Source organism: Salmo trutta, chromosome 14, assembly GCF_901001165.1.
Source record: "Salmo trutta chromosome 14, fSalTru1.1, whole genome shotgun sequence".
In the NCBI taxonomy this organism is placed as follows: Eukaryota; Metazoa; Chordata; class Actinopteri; order Salmoniformes; family Salmonidae; genus Salmo; species Salmo trutta.
This window is the reverse complement of record NC_042970.1, coordinates 53,603,120-53,628,343: the sequence shown is the minus strand read 5'-3', so window position 1 is coordinate 53,628,343 and position 25,224 is coordinate 53,603,120. Positions and strand designations below refer to the sequence as shown.

Genomic DNA, 25,224 nt, shown 5'->3' with positions numbered 1-25,224 from the left:
CTCTCGGAGGACACTTAAAGATAAGGTTTCTAGAGAGAGAAACCCTCCCTAGACCCAATAAATTTGAGCAGTGCCCCCACCCCTCGCAGTTTGAGAGTAGCTCTCTCTCGCTGCATCCAACATTTGATAAATTATCTTACCCAAATTTAGAATGACAGTCCTTAGTGCTTTACTTTGAGCCTATCACTCGAATTCAAGCCCCTCAACCTGACACACATCATCACAGTTAGAATATACATTTATGAACAGGACCACATCTTACCAGTAATAACTCTTCTCATTACAACACCCATGTGTCCCTTTTTTACTGTTACGAGTGGCATGGTAATGACAGGTTAGTATCTCAATGCATTCTTAGTCTAAATTACTATAAATTCTGCAGTTTGTAGACCTTCCTCAATAAACCTGACACCTCAACTAAACATTTACGGGCAGAATTGACCAGTCCCCCTTCTCCCGGATCTTATCCTTCCAGCGTGTCTTCATTGGTACATTCTGGGAAGCATTGTGTTATGCATCTCTATGTGATGCGTCTCTGGAGCAATGTCCCATTAAACCGTATGTTTGAAGGAGCATCCGACCATTATTAACATGGTATTTTACTAGAGGAGTGGTGTGCCTGTGTATGTCCCCAGCTCTTAGAGTAGCATAACACATCGCTGTCTATTTTTACCACTGATAATGAATGTAGCCTTGTTGTCACCATGATCAAATTAGCTTTAGTTGTCTGGATGGAAAGTCTGTTGTTTGTTCGCCCTATTAATTTCTTCCAGGTCCTGTGTCCCCAGTACAGTTGTTTTTCCTCCCTTCTTCTGCCCTCTGTCCTCCCTCATCTCTCTCTCTCTCGCTGTCATCTCTCTCTCTCTCTCTCTCTCTCTCTCTCTCTCTCTCTCTCTCTCTCTCTCTCTCTCTCTCTCTCTCTCTCTCTCTCTCTCTCTCTCTCCCCTTTTCCAAAGACTGTTTAGGAGGCTGACTGTGTGGCAAGGTGCTTCCCTAACATGTTAAATTCCATGCCGACTGCCAAAATCGAGGCCTTGACAAAATGGCTGAGTCCCCGGGGCACGTAGCTGTACAGATTGAATAATAAATCCCATTCTACTTACAGACCTCATTCATGCTATTTTTCTTCATCTCTCTTCAAGGTTAATAAACCATCATACAATGGATACAATGTTGAAATACAGGAGTTGTTATAACTTTTTGTCACGCCTGCTCCCGCTCTTACCCCCTGGCGCTCGATGGTGGCAGGCTGCCCTACATTATGTACTCCTGCCACCATCATTTCCTCACACCTGCCTTCCCTCATCAAGCGCTTCAGCGATATTAGACTCACCTTGACTCACTTAATCACCTGTTTGTTACCTCCCCTATATTTGTCAGTTCCCAAGCTCTGTTCCCCGCTGCTGCATTGTTTGTCATATGTCCGTGTTACCTGTGTGCTGACGCTGTTCCTGTCTTGTTCTATGTCTGTTCCCGAATAAATGTCTGACTCCCCGTACCTGCTTCTCATGTCCGGCGTCAGCCTTTACACTTTTGTACACTGTTAAACCATACAGTATGTTAGTTGCAGTGGAGGCTGGTGGGAGGAGCTATAGGAGGGTGGGCTCATTGTAATGGCTGGAATGGAATAAATGGAACCGTAACAAACATATTAAACATATGGAAACCATGTTTGACTCTGTTGCATTTATTCCATTCCAGCCATTTCAAATAGCCTGTCCTCCTATAGGTCCTCCCCCCAGCCTCCGCTGGTTAGATGAGCTAACAGATCGATTCTTAACATTTTTGGACAGAGACATACCAGGAACCAAACAGAAGCAAACGTAATGAAACGGGGAGGGACCTACCTGAATTTGTAAACTAGAAACTCTTTTCTATGGTTTGGACTAATGATTACACTACATTCAACAATGACAAAGCAACATTTTTACCCTCTGCTGTTTAAGCCGCATAGGAGAGAAAGGTAGTATCCTTATAACGCAAATTATTACCAATAATAAACAGGTACATATTGTATGTATGAGTTTATTGGGGGTTAGGGGCACATCATCCCTCCCCTTTCTTTAGTCTTAAAGGTAAATTCACACACTATGGTGACGGAAGGTACCAAGTGTGTCGTTTTTGGTCACAAAAGGGCCAGCTCCTTGTAATCGTTCCTTGTGAAGACTTGAGGGGCAGTATTGAGTGAGTTTTGCTACTGAAGTCCCGCCCTGTGTCTACATCCCATCCCTTCTGGTATAATCATGGAAGAGATGGACGTGCCTCTACTTCACTGCTACTACTATTCCACTTGCAAGCATCCTTCTTTTGTGCTTTTATTTCAACATTTGCTATGTGCAATTACATCTTTGTCCAGTTTTGAGAAGTGCCTGTGTGAGGATGTGAGACAATACGATAACCTCTACAGTCCTTAAATGAAGTTGTATTCGGACAAGAACGCAAAAGATAACAGCTGGAAGGAGATATCACAAAATTTGGAAACTGATATCAAAGAAAAATAGTACGATTCGGGGCTGGTATGTTCGCAATCTGAAAAAGGTGAAGGAGATGAGGAATGGGGCTGCTGCCGTCAGTGTGTGTCCCTCTGCCGACATGTTTCTTGGGTCCAGGAAGCTGGTGTACCACCTGTCTTCACTCTCCGGGACGCAGGTCCCCAGTGGGTGTGGAGTGGTCAACAAACATGGGGCAGATGTACCGTGTTAATGACTGTGTTGTCAGTATCTGCGGTGCAAAGGTAGATGTGGAGGGCCACGCAGGCCTTCACAAAGGTATCAGCTTTCTCTGGGGCAACCTCAAGGGCTTGTTATAGGATCCTACGTCTTGCAGCAAGGATCCCAAAGCAGCTCTCTGAAGTTTTTCTGGCTCTTGAATGACAGTAGTTGTAGATTATCTGGGTTTCATCAAGGCCAGAAGAACCTTTGAATAAAATAAGCATTTCCATTAGTATTTAACAGGAACATGAAGGCTATCAAATGTGACCCCCCACCTGGATTCAGTCCAATGTAGCAACATTTGAAATTGTGTTTTTTTACATTGGATAAAAGTAGAGACTCCGACCTAGAAAAAGGTATATCATACACTGCAGTTGAGGAACAATGAGAACGTAATTCTGCTTTGAAAGTTGATAAACTTGTAACCCCACTTTTGAGAAAATGGCTTTGCGAGAAGATTCCCGCTTCTCCCTCCCTCCATATGTGCCCAAGTATGTGAAGCGGTACTTTACATTGCAGACTGCCATCAGGACCATTGCAAAAAAGCACTAGTAGGTCTAGTACTTGCTTGTATCTGAATCCAACAATCCCAAAACTCTCTGGTGATTTCAGGCCATTTTTTCACAGAGGGATGAGCAACAAAATCCTCCTTCAGGACATGCCAGATAGCCTGGCACACTTCTGTTACAATTGCACAAACTGTTGAGATTCCTAGGTTATGTCTCGCAGCGATACATTGCTGTGTGCTGCCACTCGCCAAAAACCGAACGGTCACAGCCAGCCTTACTGCAACACTAATGGACAAGTTGTGAGTTCTCTTGTGCGAGATGTGTCGGGCGAACCACTGAAGTAAGTCATCAAATCTGGCAGCTGACATCCGAAAGTATTGAAAATGTCTTTCCTCATCAATGCTTCACATAGGTTGTAGAAGAGGCATGTATTATTTTGTTAATGAACAACAACAGCTTATGGCCCTTTTTGAATAACATTTATACATTTCAAATCAAATCCGATTTTATTTGTCGTATGCACCGAATACAACAGGTGTAGGTAGACCTTACAGTGAAATGCTTACTTACAAGCCCTTAACCAACAATGCAGTTTTAAGAAAAATAAGTGTTAAGAAAGTATTTACTAAAATAAACTGAAGTAAAAAATATATAAATAAAATAGAAAAATAACAAATAATTAAAGAGCAACAATAAAATAACAGTAACGAGGCTATATACAGAGGGTACCGGAACGGAGTCAATGTGCGGGGGCACAGGTTAGTTGAGGTAATTAAGGTAATATGTACATGTAGGTAAAGTGACAATGCATAGATAATAAACAGAGAGTAGCAGCAGTGTAAAAATGGGGGTGGGGGGTTAATGCAAATAGTCCGGGTAGCCATTTGATTAGCTGTTCAGGAGTCTTATAGCTTGGGGGTAGAAGCTGTTAACCTCTCTGGGCTAGGTGGGACGCTTGCGTCCCACCTACTCAACAGCCAGTTGAATCCCGTGGCGCGTTATTCAAATACCTTAGAAATGCTATTACTTCAATTTCTGAAACATATGACTATTTTACAGCATTTTAAAGACAAGACTCTCGTTAACCTAACCACAGTGTCCGATTACAAAAAGGCTTTACAACGAAAGCAAAACATTAGATTGTCAGCAGAGTACCCAGCCAGAAATAATCAGACACCCATTTTTCAAGCTAGCATATAATGTCACATAAACCCAAACCACAGCTAAATGCAGCACTAACCTTTGATGATCTTCATCAGATGACAATCTTAGGACATTATGTTATACAATACATGCATGTCTGTTCAATAAAGTTCATATTTATATCAAAAACCAGCTTTTTACATTAGCAGGTGACTAGCATGTGACTAGCATTCCCACCGAACACTTCCGGTGAATTTACTAAATTACTCACAATAAACGTTCACAAGAAACATAACAGTTATTTTAAGAATTATAGATACAGAACTCCTCTATGCACTCGATATGTCCGATTTTAAAATAGCTTTTCGGTGAAAGCACATTTTGCAATATTCTAAGTAGATAGCCCGGCATCACAGGGCTAGCTATTTAGACACCCAGCAAGTTTAGCATTCACCAAAGTCAGATTTACTATAAGAAAAATGTTATTACCTTTGCTGTCTTCGTCAGAATGCACTCCCAGGACTTCTACTTCCCAAATAATCCATAGTTATGTTCAAACAGCGGCGTTTTGTTCGTGCGTTCAAGACACTATCCGAAGATTAAATAAGGGTTAAGAGATTTGCGCATTTTGTGACAAAAAAAATCTAAATATTCCATTACCGTACTTCGAAGCATGTCAACCGCTGTTTAACTAACCTCCAGACGAGCTTCAATGCCATACAACTCTCCTTCCATGGCCTCCAACTGCTCTTAAACGCAAGTAAAACTAAATGCATGCTATTCAATCGATCCCTGCACGCACCTGCTCGCCCGTCCAGCATCACTACTCTGGACGGCTCTGACTTAGAATACGTGGACAACTACAAATACCTGGGTGTCTGGTTAGACTGTAAACTCTACTTGCAGACTCACATTAAGTATCTCCAATCCAAAATTAAATCTAGAATCGGCTTCCTATATCGCAACAAAGCATCCTTCACTCATGCTGCCAAACATACCCTCGTAAAACTGACCATCCTACCGATCCTCGACCTCGGTGATGTCATCTATAAAATAGCCTCCAACACTCTACTAAACAAACTGGATGCAGTCTATTACAGTGCCATCCGTTTTGTCACCAAAGCCCCATACACTACCCACCATTGCGACCTGTACGCTCTCGTTGGTTGGCCCTCGCTTCATACTCGTCGCCAAACCCACTGGCTACAGGTTATCTACAAGTCTCTGCTAGGTAAAGCCCCGCCTTATCTCAGCTCACTGGTCACCATAGCAGCACCAATTAGAAGAGCCAATTAGAAGAGAAGATCAAATGTATTTATAAAGCCCTTCTTACATCAGCTGATATCTCAAAGTGCTGTACAGAAACCCAGCCTAAAACCCCAAACAGCAAGCAATGCAGGTGTAGAAGCATGGTGGCTAGGAAAAACTCCCTAGAAAGGCCAGAACCTAGGAAGAAACCTAGAGAGGAAGCAGGCTATGAGGGGTGGCCAGTCCTCTTCTGGCTGTGCCAGGTGGACATTATAAAAGAACATGGCCAAGATGTGCAAATGTTCATAGATGACCAGCAGGGTCAAATAATAATAATCACAGTGGTTGTCGAGGGTGCAACAGGTCAACACCTCAGGAGTAAATGTCAGTAGGCTTTTCATAACCGATCATTCAGAGTATCTCTACAGCATGGTCCTAGGGCTCAGGTCTTCCGAGAGAGAGAAAGAAAGAATTAGAGAGTGCATACTTAAATTCACACAGGAACCCGGATAAGACAGGAGAAATACTCCAGATATAACATACTGACCCTAGCCCCCCGACACATAAACTACTGCAGCATAAATACTGGAGGCTGAGACAGGAGGGGTCTGGAGACACTGTGGCCCCGTCCGACGATACCCCCGGACAGGGACAAACCGGCAGGATATAAACCCACCCACTTTTCCAAAGCACAGCCCCCACACCACTAGAGGGATATCTTCAACCACCAACTTACCATCCTGATACAAGTCTGAGTATAGCCCACAAAGATCTCCGCCACGGTACAACCCAAGGTGGGGCGCCAACCCAGACAGGAAGATCACGTCAGTGACTCAACCCACTCAAGTGACGCACCCCTCCTAGGGACTGCATGGAAGAGCCCCAGTAAGCCAGTAAGCCCCTGTAATAAGGTTAGAGGCAGAGAATCCCAGGGAGCGAGGGGAACCTGCCAGGCAGAGACAGCAAGGGCGGTTCGTTGCTCCAGTGCCTTTCCATTCACCTTCACACTCCTGGGTCAGACTACACTCAATCATAGGACCTGCGTCTCTCACATGGGTATGCAGACCATTCCATAAAAATGGAGCTCTATAGGAGAAAGCCCTGCCTATTTTCTGTATACCAGAGAGCTAGTTTGTTATGGCAAATGTTTTTGGTTTTTAGGGGTGCAACTGCATCTAGGGTATTGCGCAAGGTTAAATTGAGTTCCTAAGTTAGGTGGTGAACTGATTTTTGTACTCTGACGTCCTTGGGTAGGCGGAGGGAGCCTGGAAGGGCATCTAGGAATCTTTGGTTGTCTGAGAATTTATAGCACGACTTTTGATGATCCTTGGTTGGGGTCTGAGCAGATCATTTGTTGCGATTGCGAACGTAATATAATCATGTTCCGATAGTCCAGGATTATGAGGAAAAACATTAAGATCCACAACATTTATTCCACGGGACAAAACTAGGTTCAGAGTATGACTGTGGCAGTGTGTAGGTCCGGAGACATGTTGAACAAAACCCACTGAGTCGATGATGGCTCCGAAAGCCTTTTGGAGTGGGTCTGTGGACTTTTCCATGTGAATATTAAAGTCACCAAAAATGTGAATATTATCTTCCATCACTACAAGGTCCATTAGGAATTCAGGGAACTCAGAGAGGAACGCTGTATATGGCCCAGGAGGCCTGTAAACAGTTGCTATAAAAAGTGATTGAGTAGGCTGCATAGATTTCATGACTAGAAGCTCAAAAGACGAAAATGTCGGGGGGGGTTGTAAATTGAAATTTGCTATCATAAATGTTAGCAACACCTCCGCCTTTGCGGGATGCGCGGGGGATATGGTCACTAGTGTAACCAGGAGGTGTGGCCTCATTTAACACAGTAAATTCATCAGGCTTAAGCCATGTTTCAGTCAGGCCAATCACATCAAGATTATGATCAGTGATTAGTTCATTGACTATAACTGCCTTGGAAGTGAGGTATCTAACATTTAGTAGCCCTATTTTGAGATGTGAGGTATCACAATCTCTTTCAATAATGGCAGGAATGAAGGAGGTCTTTATTCCAGTGAGATTGCTAAGGCGAACACCGCCATGTTTAGTTTTGCCCAACCTAGGTCGAGGCACAGACACGGTCTCAATGGTGTTAGCTGAGCTGACTACACTGACTGTGCTAGTGGCAGACTCCACTAAGCTGGCAGGCTGGCTAACAGCCTGCTGCCTGGCCTGCACCTTCTCTCATTGTGGAGCTAGTGGAGTTAGAGCCCTGTCTATGTTCGTAGATAAGATGAGAGCACCCCTCCAGCTAGGATAGAATCCGTCACTCCTCAACAGGCCAGGCTTGGTCCTGTTTGTGGGTGAGTCCCAGAAAGAGGGCCAATTATCTACAAATTATATCTTTTGGGAGGGGCAGAAAACAGTTTTCAACCAGCGATTGAGTTGTGAGACTCTGCTGTAGAGCTCATCACTCCCCCTAACTGGGTGGGGGCCAGAGACAATTACTCAGTTGATGATTACTCAATTACTCAAGATGAATCAATTACTATAATGCGTAGATATCTATCCAACTCAGATCTACGAGGGTGCTTAGGATGTAGGGGTTAGGGGTCGATTTGGAATTCAGCACAGATACGTTTGCTAATAAGTCTAAAAACAGAAGACATCTCCATTCACCTTTACCTGACAATGCAGCGAGTAGTGAACCTGCTCCAATAGACTGATGGAGAGTATACTCTACAATAGAGACCATGAACTTGCCCTTCTGTGGCATTGAAAAGTCTAGTAAATTTATATAATGATGGCTATAGTTCACTTTCTCAGGGCAGGTTCAAACCACTTCCTGTCAAAACCAATTTCAGCACGACTTCAGCAAAGTCATTCAAAGGAGTTGTAGTTTCATTTGGACGGTACAATCAATCGGATCTCCACTCTACTGGAGTCTGAAGCTAGATAATTTTAACCCTATTGAGGCTAGTGCTTGTGTTCACAAAGCTTCCGGTTCAGAAGACATAGGCACAAAGACACAAAAAGGCAATCGGCTCCCAATCCAATGGACTCTTCTTGTCAGCAACGCTATGGAATCGATGGCTTAGCTTGTTAGGGAAATGTGGATTTGCAATTATTCCGGACTCTCTGTGTACCACTTCCCAGCTCGTCCCATGGTTAAGCTTCATGCTGAGCCGTGTTGTGTTGTGTCTCATCCAGAACTGGCAGATTAAACGGCTGTGTAATCGTCATTTTTAGCGGCTTGTTTATTAGCCAGGGGACGTGTTGGTACTGTGGTGTCTCAGGATGCCAGCAAAGTCTGTGAATCACTCAATAGGACAAGCCCTTTGGAAGGATATTACCTGAATCTCCTAAAACTGGGACTACAAATGAAGGGCAATGGTTCTGGGTCTGTGGTAATGGAGCTTCATGTCAAATAGTGAAATTACTGTATTCTAAGGCTGCATGATGCAACTCTAATGATCATTTGAAAAAAGTTGCATGAAAGGCATTAGCTCTGCTTTTTTGTGTAGGCTGTACACACTTCATCAGTCTCTCATTCACATTTTGACAAGCACTTGATAATGCCTCGAATTTCCCGGCGGCATCCCCTTTGTGTGGCCGTAATGCCCACTAAAAAATGCCATGCCTTTTGCACCCAGTGGCCGTTCTGCCATTGGGTTGAATATAATAATTATAATTCCCTTCTCCCGGCTGTGTGCCGAAGCACCTCTCACTCACATGAGTCTCTGTCATCTGATTGGGTCTTTCTCACAGGCTACAAGTGAAGAAAGACATCCAGGATGCAACTGCACACGTCGTTATCCAATTCCGAGGAGCATATTGAAGATATGGGAAGAATTGTCCACATTTACTTTTCGTCAGCCAACAAGATGAGTCTGCCTAACAAACAGCAAAAGCACCAGCCTATGTCACTCTACTATCCCCCATAGTACAAAAGTTGACCTATTCTATTCTGTGTGAGAAATAAATATTCCAAACACAGTCTGTGACAGTTGTGGGATGCAATAGATCCCAAATTATGGCAACCACTAGCATCAAATAACTGTTTTAAGCAATGAGCCTGACGCAACAGATGAGAACGTTTAGCTTAAAATGTTGCTAAACTATTATGCTATTTCTTTACATTATAAGAGCAGCAATGTGCACAGGGCAGTAGGCTAAAGCGCAAGTGTTTCATTAGCAGGAAAACACCTTTCTCAAAAGTGACAACTAATGTGATTATGCATGCAACGCTTTAAGGTGCATTTTTATGGTGAAAATTATCTTCCCCAAACTTGAAACTCACGGGCTGTGTATGTATGCCAGTTTGGCTCTACACCCGTTATAAAGCAGATTAATGTGCTTAATATGAATGAGCTATTTGGACACTTTAGTTGTGATACTAACCTTAACAAAACATATAGGCATATGAGCTAGGCTACATGAGGTGTGCGACTATGATTTGAAAAAGTCGCAAAAAAAGCATGCGCTGTTTCATTTTTAAGCTGGGCATCATGGACAGATACTCCAATCTCCACTATGAAGCTTTGCAGCTCCTTCAGGGTTATCTTTGGTCTCTTTGTTGCCTCTCTAATTAATGCTCTCCTTGCCTGGTCCGTGAGTTTAGGTGGGCAGGTTTGTTGTGGTGCCATATTCTTTAAAAAAAATTATAATGATTTAATGGTGCTCTGTGAGATATTCAAATTTTCAGATATTTTTTTATAGCCCAACCCTGATCTGTACTTCTCCACAACTTTGTCCCTGACCTGTTTGGAGAGCACCTTGGTCTTCATGGTGCCGCTTGCTTGGTGGTGCCCCTTGCTTAGTGGTGTTGCACACTCTGGGGCTTTTCAGAACAGGTGTATATATACCTAGATCATGTGACAGATCATGCGACACTTGCACGCAGGTGGACTTTATTTAACTAATTGTGACATCTGAAGTTAATTGGTTGCACCAGATCTTATTTAGGGGCTTCATTGCAAAAGGGGTGAATACATATGCACGCACCACTTTTCCGTTTTTAATTTTTTTAGAATTTTTTGAAACAAGTTATATTTTTCATTTAACTTCACCAATTTGGTGAAGTCCATTACATGAAATCCAAATAAAAATACATTTAAATGATAGGTTGTAATGCAACAAAATAGAAAAAACGCCAAGGGGAATGAATACTTTTGCAAGGCGCTGTTTGTGTGGAAATGGACCATTATCAGGCACCTGTCTTGAAACAGGGTCAGCGGAAAAAAATACTTGTCATCTATACACTTAAATAGCGAATTTTGACGCTTTTCCTGTGGTTCATTTTCATGCCAGGCAGTTAGGTTATACTCCTGTTGTAAAGAGAAGCAATGTGCTTAATATTAGAAAGTTGAGAAATAAATATAGTAGGCTTAGCTGAGGGAATATGAAACCCACGTAGGACTTCTCTTCAAGCAAATTGATGTTAGGTGTTTTGCAGCACCATAATTATAATAATGCACTGTCTAGCTACCACAAATCAAATGTATTCGTCACATGCTTTGTAAACAACAGGTGTAGATTAACAGTGGAATTGTCACGGTTGTCGTTGGTTAAGGAGGACCAAAACGCAGCAGGTATGTGTAAGCTCATCTTGACGTTTATTAACTCAGAATGAACGTACAAAAATAACAAAAAAAGAGAACGAACGATCAACAAACAGTCTGGCAAGGCACAAGGCTAAACACAGAACAATCTCCCACAAACACACAGACAAACACACCCAACTAATATAGGACTTCCAATCAAAGGCAACACCACACAGCTGCCTTCAATTGGAAGTCCACCCCAATTAACTCAACATAGAAACAGACTAGCTAGACTAAACATAGAATACATGAATCTCAAACAGTGCCCAAAACCCCCCGGAATACTAAATCAAATGCCCTTACTACAAAACCACCACCCTGAACCACATAAAACAAATACCCTCTGCCACGTCCTGACCAAACTACAATAACAATTAACCCTTATACTGGCCAGGACGTGACAGTACCCCCCCTAAAGGTGCTAACCCCGGAAGCACCTCAAAAATAACAAAAACCCCAAACAACAACAAAAAATCCCCCTAAACTAAAGGGAGGGAAGGGAGGGTGGCTGCCGTCAACGACGGCACTGTGCTACACCCCCCCTCCCCAACCCACCTATATCTGGAGGTGGCTCTGGTTCTGGCAGTTCCGGGCAGACGACCCACCCCGGCAGCTCCGGGTAGACGGGCCACTCGGGCTGGGCCGGAGCACAGTCGGGCCACTCTGGCAGACCTTTAAGACAGTCGGGCCACTCTGGCAGACCCGGAAGACAGTCGGGCCACTCTTGCAGACCCGGAAGACAGTCGGGCCACTCTGGCAGAACCGGAAGACAGTCGGGCCACTCTGGCAGAACCGGGCCGTCGGGCCACTCTGGCAGAACCGGGCAGTCGGGCCACTCTGGCAGAACCGGGCAGTTGGGCCACTCTGGCAGAACCGGGCAGTCGAGCCACTCTGGCAGAACCGGGCAGTCGGGCCACTCTGGCAGAACCGGACAGTCGGGCCACTCTGGCAGAACCGGGCAGTCGAGCCACTCTGGCAGTACCGGGCAGTCGGGCCACTCTGGCAGTTCCGGGCAGTTGGGCCACTCTGGCAGTTCCGGGCAGTCGGGCCACTCTGGCAGTTCCGGGCAGTCGGGCCACTCTGGCAGTTCCGGGCAGTCGGGCCACTCTGGCAGCTTCTGACTAGCGGGCGGCTCTGGCGGCTCCTGACTAGCGGGTGGCTCTGGCGGCTCCTGACTGGCGGGCGGCTCTGGTGACTCCTGACTGGCGGGCGGCTCTGGTGACGTACGACTGGCGGGCAGCTAGTGCGGGGAGCGGGAACAGGACGAGTCAGACTGGGCTGACGCACTAAAAGCCTGATGCGTGGCGCTGGTACTGGAGGTATCGGCTTGGGAACACGCACCTCCAGGCTAGTGCGGGGAGCGGGAACAGGACGAGTCGGACTGGGCTGACGAACTGGATGCCTGGTGCGTGGTGCTGGTATTATCTTCACCAGACAGCTAGCACGCACCTCAGGACTATTAAAAAACACTACTCCAGGTGATAACATTAGGACACGCTCTGTAGGGCGAATGTCGTGCCTAAAACACCAACACAGTAGCTCTCTCATCCTTTTCTCCTCCAATTTTCCCATCAACTCCCTTATAGTCTCTGTTTCTCTTTCCTCCACTTTTCCCCTCACTAGCTCTGGTTCCATCCTCGGCTCCGCCGATCTGTCCGTGTGCCCCCCCCAAAAAAATTATTGGGGCTGCCTCTCCGGTTTAAACGCCAGTCACGTTCCTCGGTAGCGTTCCCGGTCCTCGCCGAATTCCCCTTGCTCCTTCCTCTGCTGCTTGGTCCATTTTTGGTGGGAGATTCTGTCACGGTTGTCGTTGGTTAAGGAGGACCAAAACGCAGCAGGTATGTGTAAGCTCATCTTGACGTTTATTAACTCAAAATGAACGTACAAAAATAACAAAAAAAGAGAACGAACGATCAACAAACAGTCTGGCAAGGCACAAGGCTAAACACAGAACAATCTCCCACAAACACACAGACAAACACACCCAACTAATATAGGACTTCCAATCAAAGGCAACACCACACAGCTGCCTTCAATTGGAAGTCCACCCCAATTAACTCAACATAGAAACAGACTAGCTAGACTAAACATAGAATACATGAATCTCAAACAGTGCCCAAAACCCCCCGGAATACTAAATCAAATGCCCTTACTACAAAACCACCACCCTGAACCACATAAAACAAATACCCTCTGCCACGTCCTGACCAAACTACAATAACAATTAACCCTTATACTGGCCAGGACGTGACAGGAATGCTTACGGGCCCTTCCCAACAGTGCAGCGAGAAAGAAAATAGAGAAATTATAGAAAAGTAATAACACGTAATAATACAAGTAATAATAAATACACAATGAGTAACAATAACTTGGTTATATACATGGGGTAGCAGTACCGAGTCAAGGTGCAGGGGTACGAGGTAATTGAGGAAGATATGTACATATAACTAGGAATAAAGTGACAGGATAGATAAAACAGCAGCAGCAGCATATGTGATGAGTCAAAAAAGGTTAGTGCAAAAAAGGTCAATGCAGATAGTCCAGGTAGCTATTTGGTTAACTATTTAACTAGCTATAGTATTTAGCAGTCTTGGGGATAGAAGCTGTTCATGGTCCTGTTGGTTCCAGACTTCTATCGCCATGCGGTAGAAAGAGAACAGTCTATGACTTGGGTGGCTGTAGTCTTTGACAGTTTTTAGGGCCTTCTTCTGACACCGCCTCGTATAAAGGTCTGGATGGCAGGGAGCTCGGCCCCAGTGATGTACTGGGCCGTATGCACTATACTTTGTTGCGCCTTGTGGTCGGATGCCAAGCAGTTTCCATACCAAGCGATGATGCAGCCAATGAAGATGCTCTCAATGGTGCAGCTATAGAATATTTTGAGGATCTGAGGGCTCATGCCAAATCTTTCCAGCTCCTGAGGGGGAAGAGGCGTTTTCATGCCCTCTTCATGACTGTGTTGGTGTGTGTGGACCATGATGAATCTTTAGTAAACCCACTTATCTAGGAATCCTACTCTAGCTCTTCATTTCTAATACCAGCTCTCTGGGAAGGCTTTGGTTTATGAGCTAACGTCACTGTAATGTTGTCTGTAGCCTTATAACATGAATGTCATTGCTCCAACGATTGTATGTGTAATCCCCATCAATCCGTGTGTCCTTTGATAATAACAACCGAACGTCTTCCCAAGTCCTCCTTTAGTAGTATCCAAACATAAACTTGACTATTCTCTTATAAACAAAGCATGAATTTAGTCCTGAAGTCTGTGTCACAATTCTCATTTGGATCCCTGTTAGCTGTTCCAGTGGGTGGAGCATTTATTTCTGGCTGCTAAATCATGACGTAGTCATGTGACCACTGTGTCACTGGGAGGCGAAGCGATTACATTTGGACATTTACATTTTAGTCATTTAGCAGACGCTCTTATCCACATCAGAGTTAGTGCATTCCAGGGCTCTACGGTGCTACCATTTTGGTTGGATATGCTCCTAAATATTTTACTGTAGTACCTGGAATTGTTTTTGGCCCCTAGGTGGAAAAAACTATACTACAGTATGCTTCAAAATTCTATAGTAAGCACTGCACAATCAAGGAATACTACAGTGTGTAGTATAGAATGTTCCCGTGTACTACAACATTATATCGTAATTACTACACATGATCAAGGTCTGCCAGGCATGCAGAGATGCATGTCGCCACCTGGGTGTCAGCAGGGGGGAAGGAGAAACGTAGTTGAGTGTCATCTGCATAGCAGTCGAAGTACAATTTAAATGGGGTGACACAGAAAACTGTCCATACTGTCATACCTGGCAGCTGATCAAAACAAACCAAAAGGATGTAGCCTAGCGTATAGCTACAGTATTACACAAAAAACTGAAGGGAATGTTTTCTCCAAAACCGAAGAGGCAACAATTACATAGTGAAGAGGAGCTCAGCCATGAGGCTGCTGCACTTGTCACGTGCTGATCAAAATATGTGTAACGATGTGTGCTGAGAGTCGGGAAGCAAGCTCAGGGAGTGAGTGTTTTAATAAAATAAACGGAACTTGATACAAAACAAGAAACACTAACAGCACACAGACATGAAACTGAAACAGAAACAATAACGCCTGGGGAAGGAACCAAAGGGAGTGACATATATAGGGAAGCTAATCAGGGAGGGGATGGAGTCCAGGTGAGTCTGAAGACGCGCAGGTGCGCGTAACGATGGTGACAGGTGTGCGCCATAACTAGCAGCCTGGTGACCTAGAGGCCGGAGAGGGAGCACACGTGACAGTACCCTCTCCCCGACGTGCGGCTCCAGCCGCAGGACGCCGACCAAAATTACAATCCCGGGGCTCAGGAGCGGACCGGTCACCTTTGCTGATGCGCGGGAACCTGACAGACCGGCTGAGGCAGGGGAGCCTGGCGAGCCGGTGGAAGCAGGGGAGCCTGATGATCCGGCTGGCATGAGAGCCTGATGAGCCGGCGGAGGCAGGGGAGCCTGGCGATCTGGCTGAGGCATGAGAGCCTGTAGCGGCTCCCGGACACGACGTCAGTCCCACTGACACAAAAAACAAAAAACACTCCCTGATGCTTCCCTTAGGTGAGGCGTTATTCTGTAACGATGTGCGCTGAGAGTCAGAAAGCAAGCTCAGGGAGTGAGTGTTTTAATAAAATAAACGGAACATAATACAACACAAGATACACTAACAGCACACAGACATGAAACAGAAACAATGACGCCTGGGGAAGGAACCAAAGGGAGTGACATATATAGGGAAGGTAATCAGGGAAGTGATGGAGTCCAGGTGAGTCTGAAGACATGCAGGTGCACGTAACAATGGTGACAGGTGTGCGCCATAACTAGCAGCCTGGTGACCAAGAGGCCGGAGAGGGAGCACACGTGACAATATGATATTTGGAATGTGGGCATCATTGTTGCTGTCACTCTGTTCTTCGTCTCTCAGTAAATAATGTCTTTGTTGATCACAAACTAAATAGGAAGCCATTGCAAACCAAAAGAGATTCAACACAAACTGAGAGGAAGTTTTATGAACACAATAATTCCTAATCCTGATTTATAGCAGACTCAGAATCAGACAAGAGATTAGGCACCCAGACAGATAGGAATAATGCCTTCATCTCATACTTATGCTGTGTTCATGTTTGATTTGCGTTAGTAACACTTAATTTCAACCCACCAAGACCCATCTTCTAAATGCAGTCATAAATATGTAATATGACACCTAAAAGCAATAGGCACCAATAATTATTCCGTGACAAATCATTAGACCATTGCACTGACATGCATAAGAGCAAATAGTTAGTAGTTGGTTAGTATATGTTGCCATGTTTTTACCTCTGCAGACATAATAATGTTTGTTTGGATGTTCTTTGCAATCCCACCTGGCTTGTTATGTCTGCTGATGGGGTTTGTTATGTCTGCTTCCGGTAGCATCAAAGTCTTTTGAAGTTGACGACAAAGAGCTGAAATAGTGTTACCGCATGTTTCTCCATGTGAGATGGTCTCTTACTAAAAGCTGCGTAATGAACTCTGGTGATTCCCTGAACCACACACTGGCCCATGTAGCTCCTCCCTAAATATGAGTCCCACCCATTTCATATTATACATTTCAACAATTGCTGATGACGTTGGCTCCGCTCATTCATATCATCCTGTCATGCTTATACAGTGTAAAGCGTTATATAAAAAGTAGAACGCGTTACAATGAAGGGCTCGAGTATTGAGTCCCTCACAGGTTTCCTCAGGTGACACCTGCTCTATCTCCCTCTTTTAATGTTCCCATACAACTGTGTCGAGTGATTCACTCGGCCTCAAACTACCTCGTCCTCGAATTTTCCAGCCTGCCCACATCAGATAAACCACTTAAACAATTAGTCTTATCTGCTCTCCTCAGAGAGTGAGCCTTACTTCATTATGACCCGATAAGAGAGTAATATGGCACGGTCGAGCAGACTGTTGTGAACCCAGACAGACAGCTGTGTTCACAAGAAACATTAACCGTCGTCCACCCCCATCCTCTCACATGCTAGTTATTACACACACCTCTCTCTCTTTCTGTCCTCTGGGTTATATCTCTTTCTGTCTTTGTCGGTCTCTCTCTCTCTCTCTCTACATAGACATTAAGGAAGTACACCACGGCTAATTAAATATTATTACTGTTAAAGCCATATTTTTTCTCAGACACACACATACATATTAATGACTTGATTTATTTTAATCTCATAAATGTCTCTCTAGTTTTCCCTCACTATTCACTCTCTCTTAAACACATGCAAATCACTCACTTTCTCTCTCAGATACACACTCTTCCCCTGTCATATACACAGACACACACACACACTCCCTTTACCTTGCTGCCATACTCTGGGTTCTTTAGTAAATGTCTGCCTACAGTTGATCTTTATTGTTCCATGCCCTAACGGTGCATCTGGTCACATCTCCACTCATGTGCCTTGTCGATCGCTTGTTGACTCTTTTGTTGACAGCCCACTGGGTTGTTATTCTATCAAACTTCCAGTCATGAACATTAGAATATTCAAATCTAAATTCACTGTTGTCATTATAAACTAACAAGGTTTTCAACTGAAACTGCACAAGCCGGAACATAGCGTTTATTGGTGTCAGTAAGTACAAAGAAAACCACGGTCCTCTCTAGACAACTTGATTTTTCCCCATTTGTATTTCACCTGAAAAACATGTGAAATATCCTGTCAAGTAGGGTGTAATAGATTGAATGTAACACAATACAAACATCCCATTTCCCCTCTCTGTTCTCTTCTCTCTACATCTCCCTCTCTTTAGACCATGCTGACTGCAATCTCAATGAGTGCCATTGCTACCAATGGAGTAGTGCCAGGTGGGTGAGCATGCGTTGGCATCCGGGTTCGCTGTTGGGAATAGTACCTCCTCTTCAATTCCCTTTTGGCTCAATATGCATATTCAGTGCAGTAGCCCTAGCAACGTGATAATATTAGTTACGTCCAGACTCCTGGGTCCCTACATGAACCTTACACAGCTATGTTTATATGATTAGAGATGGTATCCAATAATCACGTCTCACACTGGCTGACTTGCCCCTTGATTGGCTTAGAGCAGAGGTGAAAGGAAATTACAGGCTTGAGCTGTTTTATCAGATGGTGCTGCAGCACCCTCAGCACCCGTATTTCCCAGGGCTATTATGCCTGGACCTGTGCATTAAGAAAAGCAAATGTTTGTTTGCCGTTGCAAAACATTTTGGGGGTTTTCTTCGGGGGGGCCTAATGAACATGACCCTGCTCTGATTTGGGAATAGCAGGGTTTGGGGTCATTTATATTTAAACTCAGGGAAATTATGTGAAATATAGTGATGCTTAGAAAGAAGCAATTGTATTAGAAAATTATGGCAATGCTGCAAAATGTCATATATCATTCCAAATCCATATAATTCCAAATCAATTCAGTTGCAGATGCTGTTTGTATATAATATTTCATTAAAAAGTATGTCATTGACAGAGTGTTTGTATTTATTTGTTGTCTGTAGCTGGAGGATCCTACTACATGATCTCCCGTTCTCTGGGGCCTGAGTTTGGGGGTGCTGTGGGCATTTGTTTCTACCTCGGGACAACGTTCGCTGGGGCCATGTACATCCTGGGGTCCATCGAACTCCTACTGGTAAGAACCTGGGCGTGAAATACTTATCTTTCTATCCATCTCTGTCTGTGTCGATCTCTTTCTCACTCTCACTCTCACTCTCTCTCTCTCTCTCTCTCTCTCTCTCTCTCTGTCCTCATTCTGCTTTGATGCTATTTCCTCCCTCTCTTCTCCACAATGAATTATAATAAATATAAAGATCTTTCATCTTTGTCTGTCCCCCTCCTCGCTCCTCCCTCTCTTTTTTCATACTCATTCTTCCTCTCCCTATTCTGCATTAGGGAGAGCTCAAGCATTGGCTGAATAATAAGACCATTCGTTGAAACTGCCGCCACTTCTCAATACAAATTGGAGGAGGTCTGAGGTTTCTCCACTCAGTCCATCTCCTCCCATGCATTTTGACAGAAGTTGCGGAGAGAGGATGCAATGAATCAAGGAAATACAATTGAGATTTACCCTATATAGGTTTTTCTCCGATGGCTTTGACTGGATCTGTACATTCTGATCTAGCCTAGAGGTTAATTTGGTCTTTTGAGTTAAAGCTGTGGAATAACAAACCCCTCTGAATTGTGAGGAGAGGATCTGGAGAAGGCTGCTTTGAATTTTGTTTATCCCTCCATAGAAGCACAAAAATCAGCTATATTTAGAATGACGAACGGTTCACATTGAAACTTGAGTTTTGACCCATTTGTACGTTGCACCACACGATAACTCAACCTCACTAGTGTAATGAACATCCAAGTTATACGGTGTAAGGGCTGTCGTCGTAATGAGACCAAGGTGCAGTGGAGGATGTGTGTTCATCTTTGGTATTTAATGAAAAGAGAACACTTACAAAAATGAACAAAAACGACAGCCAAACAGTCCTGTCAGGAAAAACTCTAAACAGAAACAATCACCCACAAAAACCCAAAGGAAAACCAGGCTACTTATGTGTGACTCCCAATCAGCAACAACGAACTACAGCTGTGCCTGATTGGGAGCCACACACGGCCCAAAACAAAGAAATACAAAAACATTGAAAAATGAACATAGAACGCCCACCCAATGTAACACCCTGGCCTAACCAAAATATAGAACAAAAACCCCTCTCTATGGCCAGGGCGTTACATACGGCTCCACTTATTATTTTGCTATTGTCTTAAATTGGTATGGAAGAAGTATACTTTATTGGAATTGCATATCTGACAAAATGTACTATATTATGTATCCTAATCCAGGTGGTTCAAGCCCTGAATGCTGATTGGCTGACACCCGTGGTATATCAGACCGTATACCACGGGTATGACAAAACATGTATTTTTACTGCTCTAATTACGTTGGTAACCAGTTTATAATAGCAATAAGTCACCTCGGGAGTTTGTCGTATATGGCCAATATACCACGGCTAAGGGCTGTATCCATGCACTCCTAGTTGCGTTGTGCCTAAGAACATCCCTTAGCCATGGTGTATTGCCCATTTATAGAACGGATGAGTCTAATCATGAATGCTGATTGGTTAAAACCCCATTCCAGACGGCGTCTATTCCACAAGTTACCACCTCTAAATCTATGATGTTAAAATGCCTATTTACTCTGTTCCATCTGACTACGCATTCCACTGTCTCATCAGCCCAGCCAAGCAATTTATAAACTTGATCTCCACTATAAAAAGCATCTAGACATTATCTCACATTTCTTTTAGACAAATATTTAGTTTTCAACAGTGGAGACTTGTATAAACCTTGCTGTCTGTCTCTCCAACATTTGCAACATTGTTTCAGTATTCAAATTCGATCTCCAGCTGGCCCATAGTAATGAACGTGTCGGGACTTGGTACGAGATTGACTGACAGACAGTGTTTCTCAGCCAGTCGAAATCATGAATCAGCTGGCATAATTTTTATGGCTATATAAAAAGAAATGTAATTTAAAAAAGGTAAAATGAAACGAAGTGCAGCTAGTTTGCAGTCTTTGTATTAGCTGTGTTGTTGTCTAGCTCTTCTGAACAACAGTGTCCTGACGAGTGAGCAGATGTTCTATACCAGGCGAAATCGCGTCTCATTAGCTCATTGTTATAGATTTATCCAAATAAATGTCACTAGAAAACAGCTTAAACAAATGCAGCTACTTTGCTGTTATTCTGGCTGCACTTTTTGACACGACTGTAAGTTAACCAAAGTTGGCTAGCTAGTAAGCAAGGGATAAGAACGTTGCTTGCCTGTATGGCAATGGAACATTTAGAACGAATGACTGGGTCGCGTCCATAGATACAGAACAAAAAGACTGAACAACTGGGTCGTGTCTCTGGCAACTGAACTGATAGAACGAACGACCAGCCCACACAAACCTAGATTTGTGTGGGGACTATATCTTGTGGAAGAATGAAATAGTTGTTTGGATCCTGGATGCTGATGGTTGATATGCAGGAGTTGTGGGACAACAACTGTCCTGCAGCCCAGGCAGGAATGTCATAAACTTAATCTCCCTCTGGAAAAAAGCATCTACACATAATTTTTCCATGCTACTAAACTCAGCAAAAAAAGAAACATCCTCTCACTGTCAACTGCTTTTATTTTCAGCAAACTTAACGTGTGTAAATATTTGTATGAACATAACAAGATTCAACAACTGAGACATAAACTGAACAAGTTCCACAGACATGTGACTAACAGAAATTGAATAATGTGTCCCTGAACAAAGGAGGGGTCAAAATCAAAAGTAGCAGTCAGTATCTGGTGTGGCCACCAGCTGCATTAAGTACTGCAGTGCATCTCCTCCTCATGGACTGCACCCGATTTGCCCGTTCTTGCTGTGAGATGCTACCCCACTCTTCCACCAAGGCACCTGCAAGTTCCCGGACATTTCTGGGGGGAATGGCCCTAGCCCTCACCATCCAATCCAACAGGTCCCAGACGTACTAAACGGGATTGAGATCCGGGCTCTGTGTTTAAACCCTTTACAATGAAGATCTGTGAAGTTATTTGGATTTTTACTAATTATCTTTGAAATACAGGGTCCTGAAAAAGGGGCGTTTCTTTTTTTGCTGAGTTTATTTGGGTTGCAACAGTTGAGGATTGCATAAGCCTATTTTTCTGCATCTACAAACTGTACAACAATGTTATATTTTACAAATGTGATCTCTCCCGTGCCAGTAGGCTAGCTAGGCCAATAAATAACGAATGCCATTCATTCATTCATTAACCAGCACAGTGTGGCCTATGCAAGCCTATTGGATATTTATACAATTATTATTTATTTAAGTTCTTGTCTCTCATCATCATTGAATCTCTGCTAGCTAGGTACATGCCAATGATTTGTTTAGCATAGCAACGTTGAATGAATCGAATTAACGACTGGATCAAAACATGACAAAATAACTAACGACGAGCCCGCTTGGGTAGCAACTTCAGAATGCAAAAACAAATGTACTCCTTAAAATTACAAGTCTGTTTGTTTGGTTACCACAGCAACTACTGTAGCTAGCTAGTAAACTTGCTAGCTACTTTAGTGGATGTTGAACACATTTCCATCGGCAAATGAACACATTTCTAGTGGCAAATGTGTTAAATTATAAACTGGGTGGTTCGAGCCCTGAATGCTGATTGGCTGACACCCGTGGTATATCAGACCGTATAGCACGGGTATGACAAAACATTTATTTTTTCTGCTCTAATTAGGTTGGTAACCAGTTTATAACAGCAATAAGGCACCTCTGGGGTTTGTGGTATATGGCCAATATACCACAGCTAATGGCTGTATCCAGAACAGCCCTTAACCATGGTATATTGGCCATATACCACACCCCCTCATGCCTTATTGCTTAATTATAGCCTCGGTATAAAAGGGATAATCAACTCGGGGCTCTATGCGTACTCTGGAAACTTCTGACCGTCTCTTCTGCAGAGTGACCTTGACAGTCCTGTTTGTCACTGTTGGGTCTCTCTTTCTTGCTCATAGGCTTTGTCCTTAAACACTGTTTTATCCTTAAAATTCCTCAGTCAATAGGGAAAGGACACTATGTTATGAACACAGCCATATACAGACAAGGTTGGCAAACTTGGTTTAAGAGAGAAGAAGAGTAGAATTTAAAAAATGTACACCATGTTGGCACAAAGAGCTTCAAGTCAATTGTTAGGACACATTCAATATCAATATATGTCCTATGTAACTGTCATCTCTCTCTCTCTCACACACTTTCTCTCTCTCTGCCCCCCACCCCCCTCCCCCTTTCCCCTCCCTTACAGATCTACATCCTCCCCCAGGCCGCCATTTTTAAGATGGAGGGTCTGGAGGGGGCCGAGGCGGAGGCGGCGATGCTGAACAACATGCGTGTGTACGGCACTATTGTGCTCAGTTTCATGGCCACGGTGGTGTTCGTGGGGGTCAAGTACGTCAACAAGCTGGCCCTGCTTTTTCTGGCCTGCGTCATACTCTCCATCCTGGCCGTGTATGCCGGAGTCATCAAGACAGCCATCGAACCGCCTGACTTCCCGTAAGGGCCCCTACTGTTCAGTTAGCCTGCTCCCAGATCTGTTTGTGTCGTCTTGTCAAGTCCTATGGTCATTGTCACATGAGAATGACCATAGGAGTTGGAAAGACAGAACAAACAGATGTGGGACCAAGCTACTCTTCAATATTGGGGCTGAGCCGAACTTGAGCAATGTGGGTGTGATGTGAATCATGTTTGATGTAATTTATTTATTTATATAATTGTGGCCCATATGGGGGATTTGGGTTTTGAGACTTTTTGTTGCAATATAATTTGACCACATGTTCACCCATTTTAAGATGATTTGAAGTCTGGTGAAAATATATAGAAATGATATTCAATGCTCATAAGCAGATGGGTTAAATACGAATGGAACATATTCATCTTGTGTGACATTTTCAGTAGGGAGGACTCTTCTGTTCAATATGGGGACTCATACCCACAGACTTGTGCTAGCTCTCAACGCCAATGCCTAGTATTCGACTCAGGTGACTAACTCAGTCTAAAGTTGTCTGCATGGGCAGTTGGGGTTTGATTCCCAGTCGTCACACTAACACACTTAATGTGTAGCTTATGTTGTTCTTGTCGATAACTGTTCTGTACTTTGTTGTGTATTTGTACGTTTTATGTGGACCCCAGGAAGAGTAGCTGCTGCATGTGCAGTAGCTAATGGGGATCCTAATAAACTAAACTAAAACACTAACACATCTCCCCTGCTGTGCAGAGTCTGTATGCTGGGGAATCGCCCGCTGATCTCCAAAGGGTTCGATGTGTGCGCCAAAACACTGGAGAGTGGCAACGGCACAGTCACCACCAAGCTGTGGAAGATCTTCTGCGATACTCCCTTCCTCAACGCCACCTGTGACGAGTACTTTGCCAACAACAACGTGTCCTTCATCCAGGGCATCCCTGGGGTCATGAGCGGCATCCTCAAAGGTGACCAAACACAGTTAACTATTAGTCTTCTTCTGGCTCAGTTGGTAGAGCATGGCACTTGCAATGCCAGGATTGTGGGCTCTATTGCTGCCAGAGTCACCAATACGTAAAATGCATGCATGTATGATGGTCACTTTGAATGAAAGTGTTTGCTAAAAGGCTAACATAATATGATATTATTATAAATACTATTATTTTGTGGCTATCTACTTATTCTTTCTAAACACAGTTAGACCTACAGCACAAATAACATGCACTGTTCTGGTCCACCCACACTCAGGTCACTGTACCTACAGTACAGTACACATGCTTGCACACACACATGCGGGAAACACACCCGCGTGCTCTTGCAGGAAGCATACTGCACTTTCGTTATTTGCCGCCCAATTGTATGTACTGTACAATGGAACTAAAGGTCAAGCGATTATAATTAATATTCTCCCTCCTCCCTCCATTTCTCGCTCTCTCTCCAAACCCCCTCACTTTCTTTCCCTTTATCTCCCTCTTCCTCCTCTCTTTACCATTAAATTGCCCTCTCTCTCCCTCTTTCTCTCTGTTTACTTCTCCCCCCCCCCCACACACACACACACAGAGAACCTATTTGGGAATTACCTGGAGAAGGGCAATCTGGTGGCCAAGATTGGGATTGCGACCGTGGAGGGCCCCGATGAAACTCTGACCAACTCCAACCGCTACGTTCTGGCCGACATCACCAGCTTCTTCACCCTTCTAGTCGGCATCTACTTCCCCTCCGTCACAGGTCAGCTGACAGGAAGGGATAATGCAAAGAGGAAGAGACACAGAGCTGAAACTCATTCCTCTCATCCTCAAAGTGTGAATTCACCAAGGGTTAATCTCAAAGAAAAGAGAGGACGCAAGGGATCGAGGGAAAATGCTCACCCTTTGTGTTGTTTTGTGTGGTTATTTTTTATCTAGATAGGGGAGATGTGTGTCAATTTATTGAAACATTTTACGATACTGTCAAAGATTCAT

General features: G+C 44.0%; 1 protein-coding gene across 3 annotated transcripts in view; it reads left to right on the top strand.

Annotated features, from left to right (window-relative positions):
- The window catches only part of LOC115208377 (solute carrier family 12 member 5), a 314,051-nt gene that overhangs the window by 251,655 nt on the left and 37,172 nt on the right, over nt 1-25,224 (top strand). For all 3 annotated transcript variants that reach the window (XM_029776395.1, XM_029776396.1, XM_029776397.1), the window contains exons 5-9: nt 17,998-18,052; nt 18,716-18,846; nt 23,051-23,298; nt 24,020-24,231; nt 24,824-24,991. In XM_029776395.1, the coding sequence (XP_029632255.1) occupies nt 17,998-18,052; nt 18,716-18,846; nt 23,051-23,298; nt 24,020-24,231; nt 24,824-24,991 (814 nt within the window). The remainder of the gene's footprint in view (nt 1-17,997; nt 18,053-18,715; nt 18,847-23,050; nt 23,299-24,019; nt 24,232-24,823; nt 24,992-25,224) is intronic.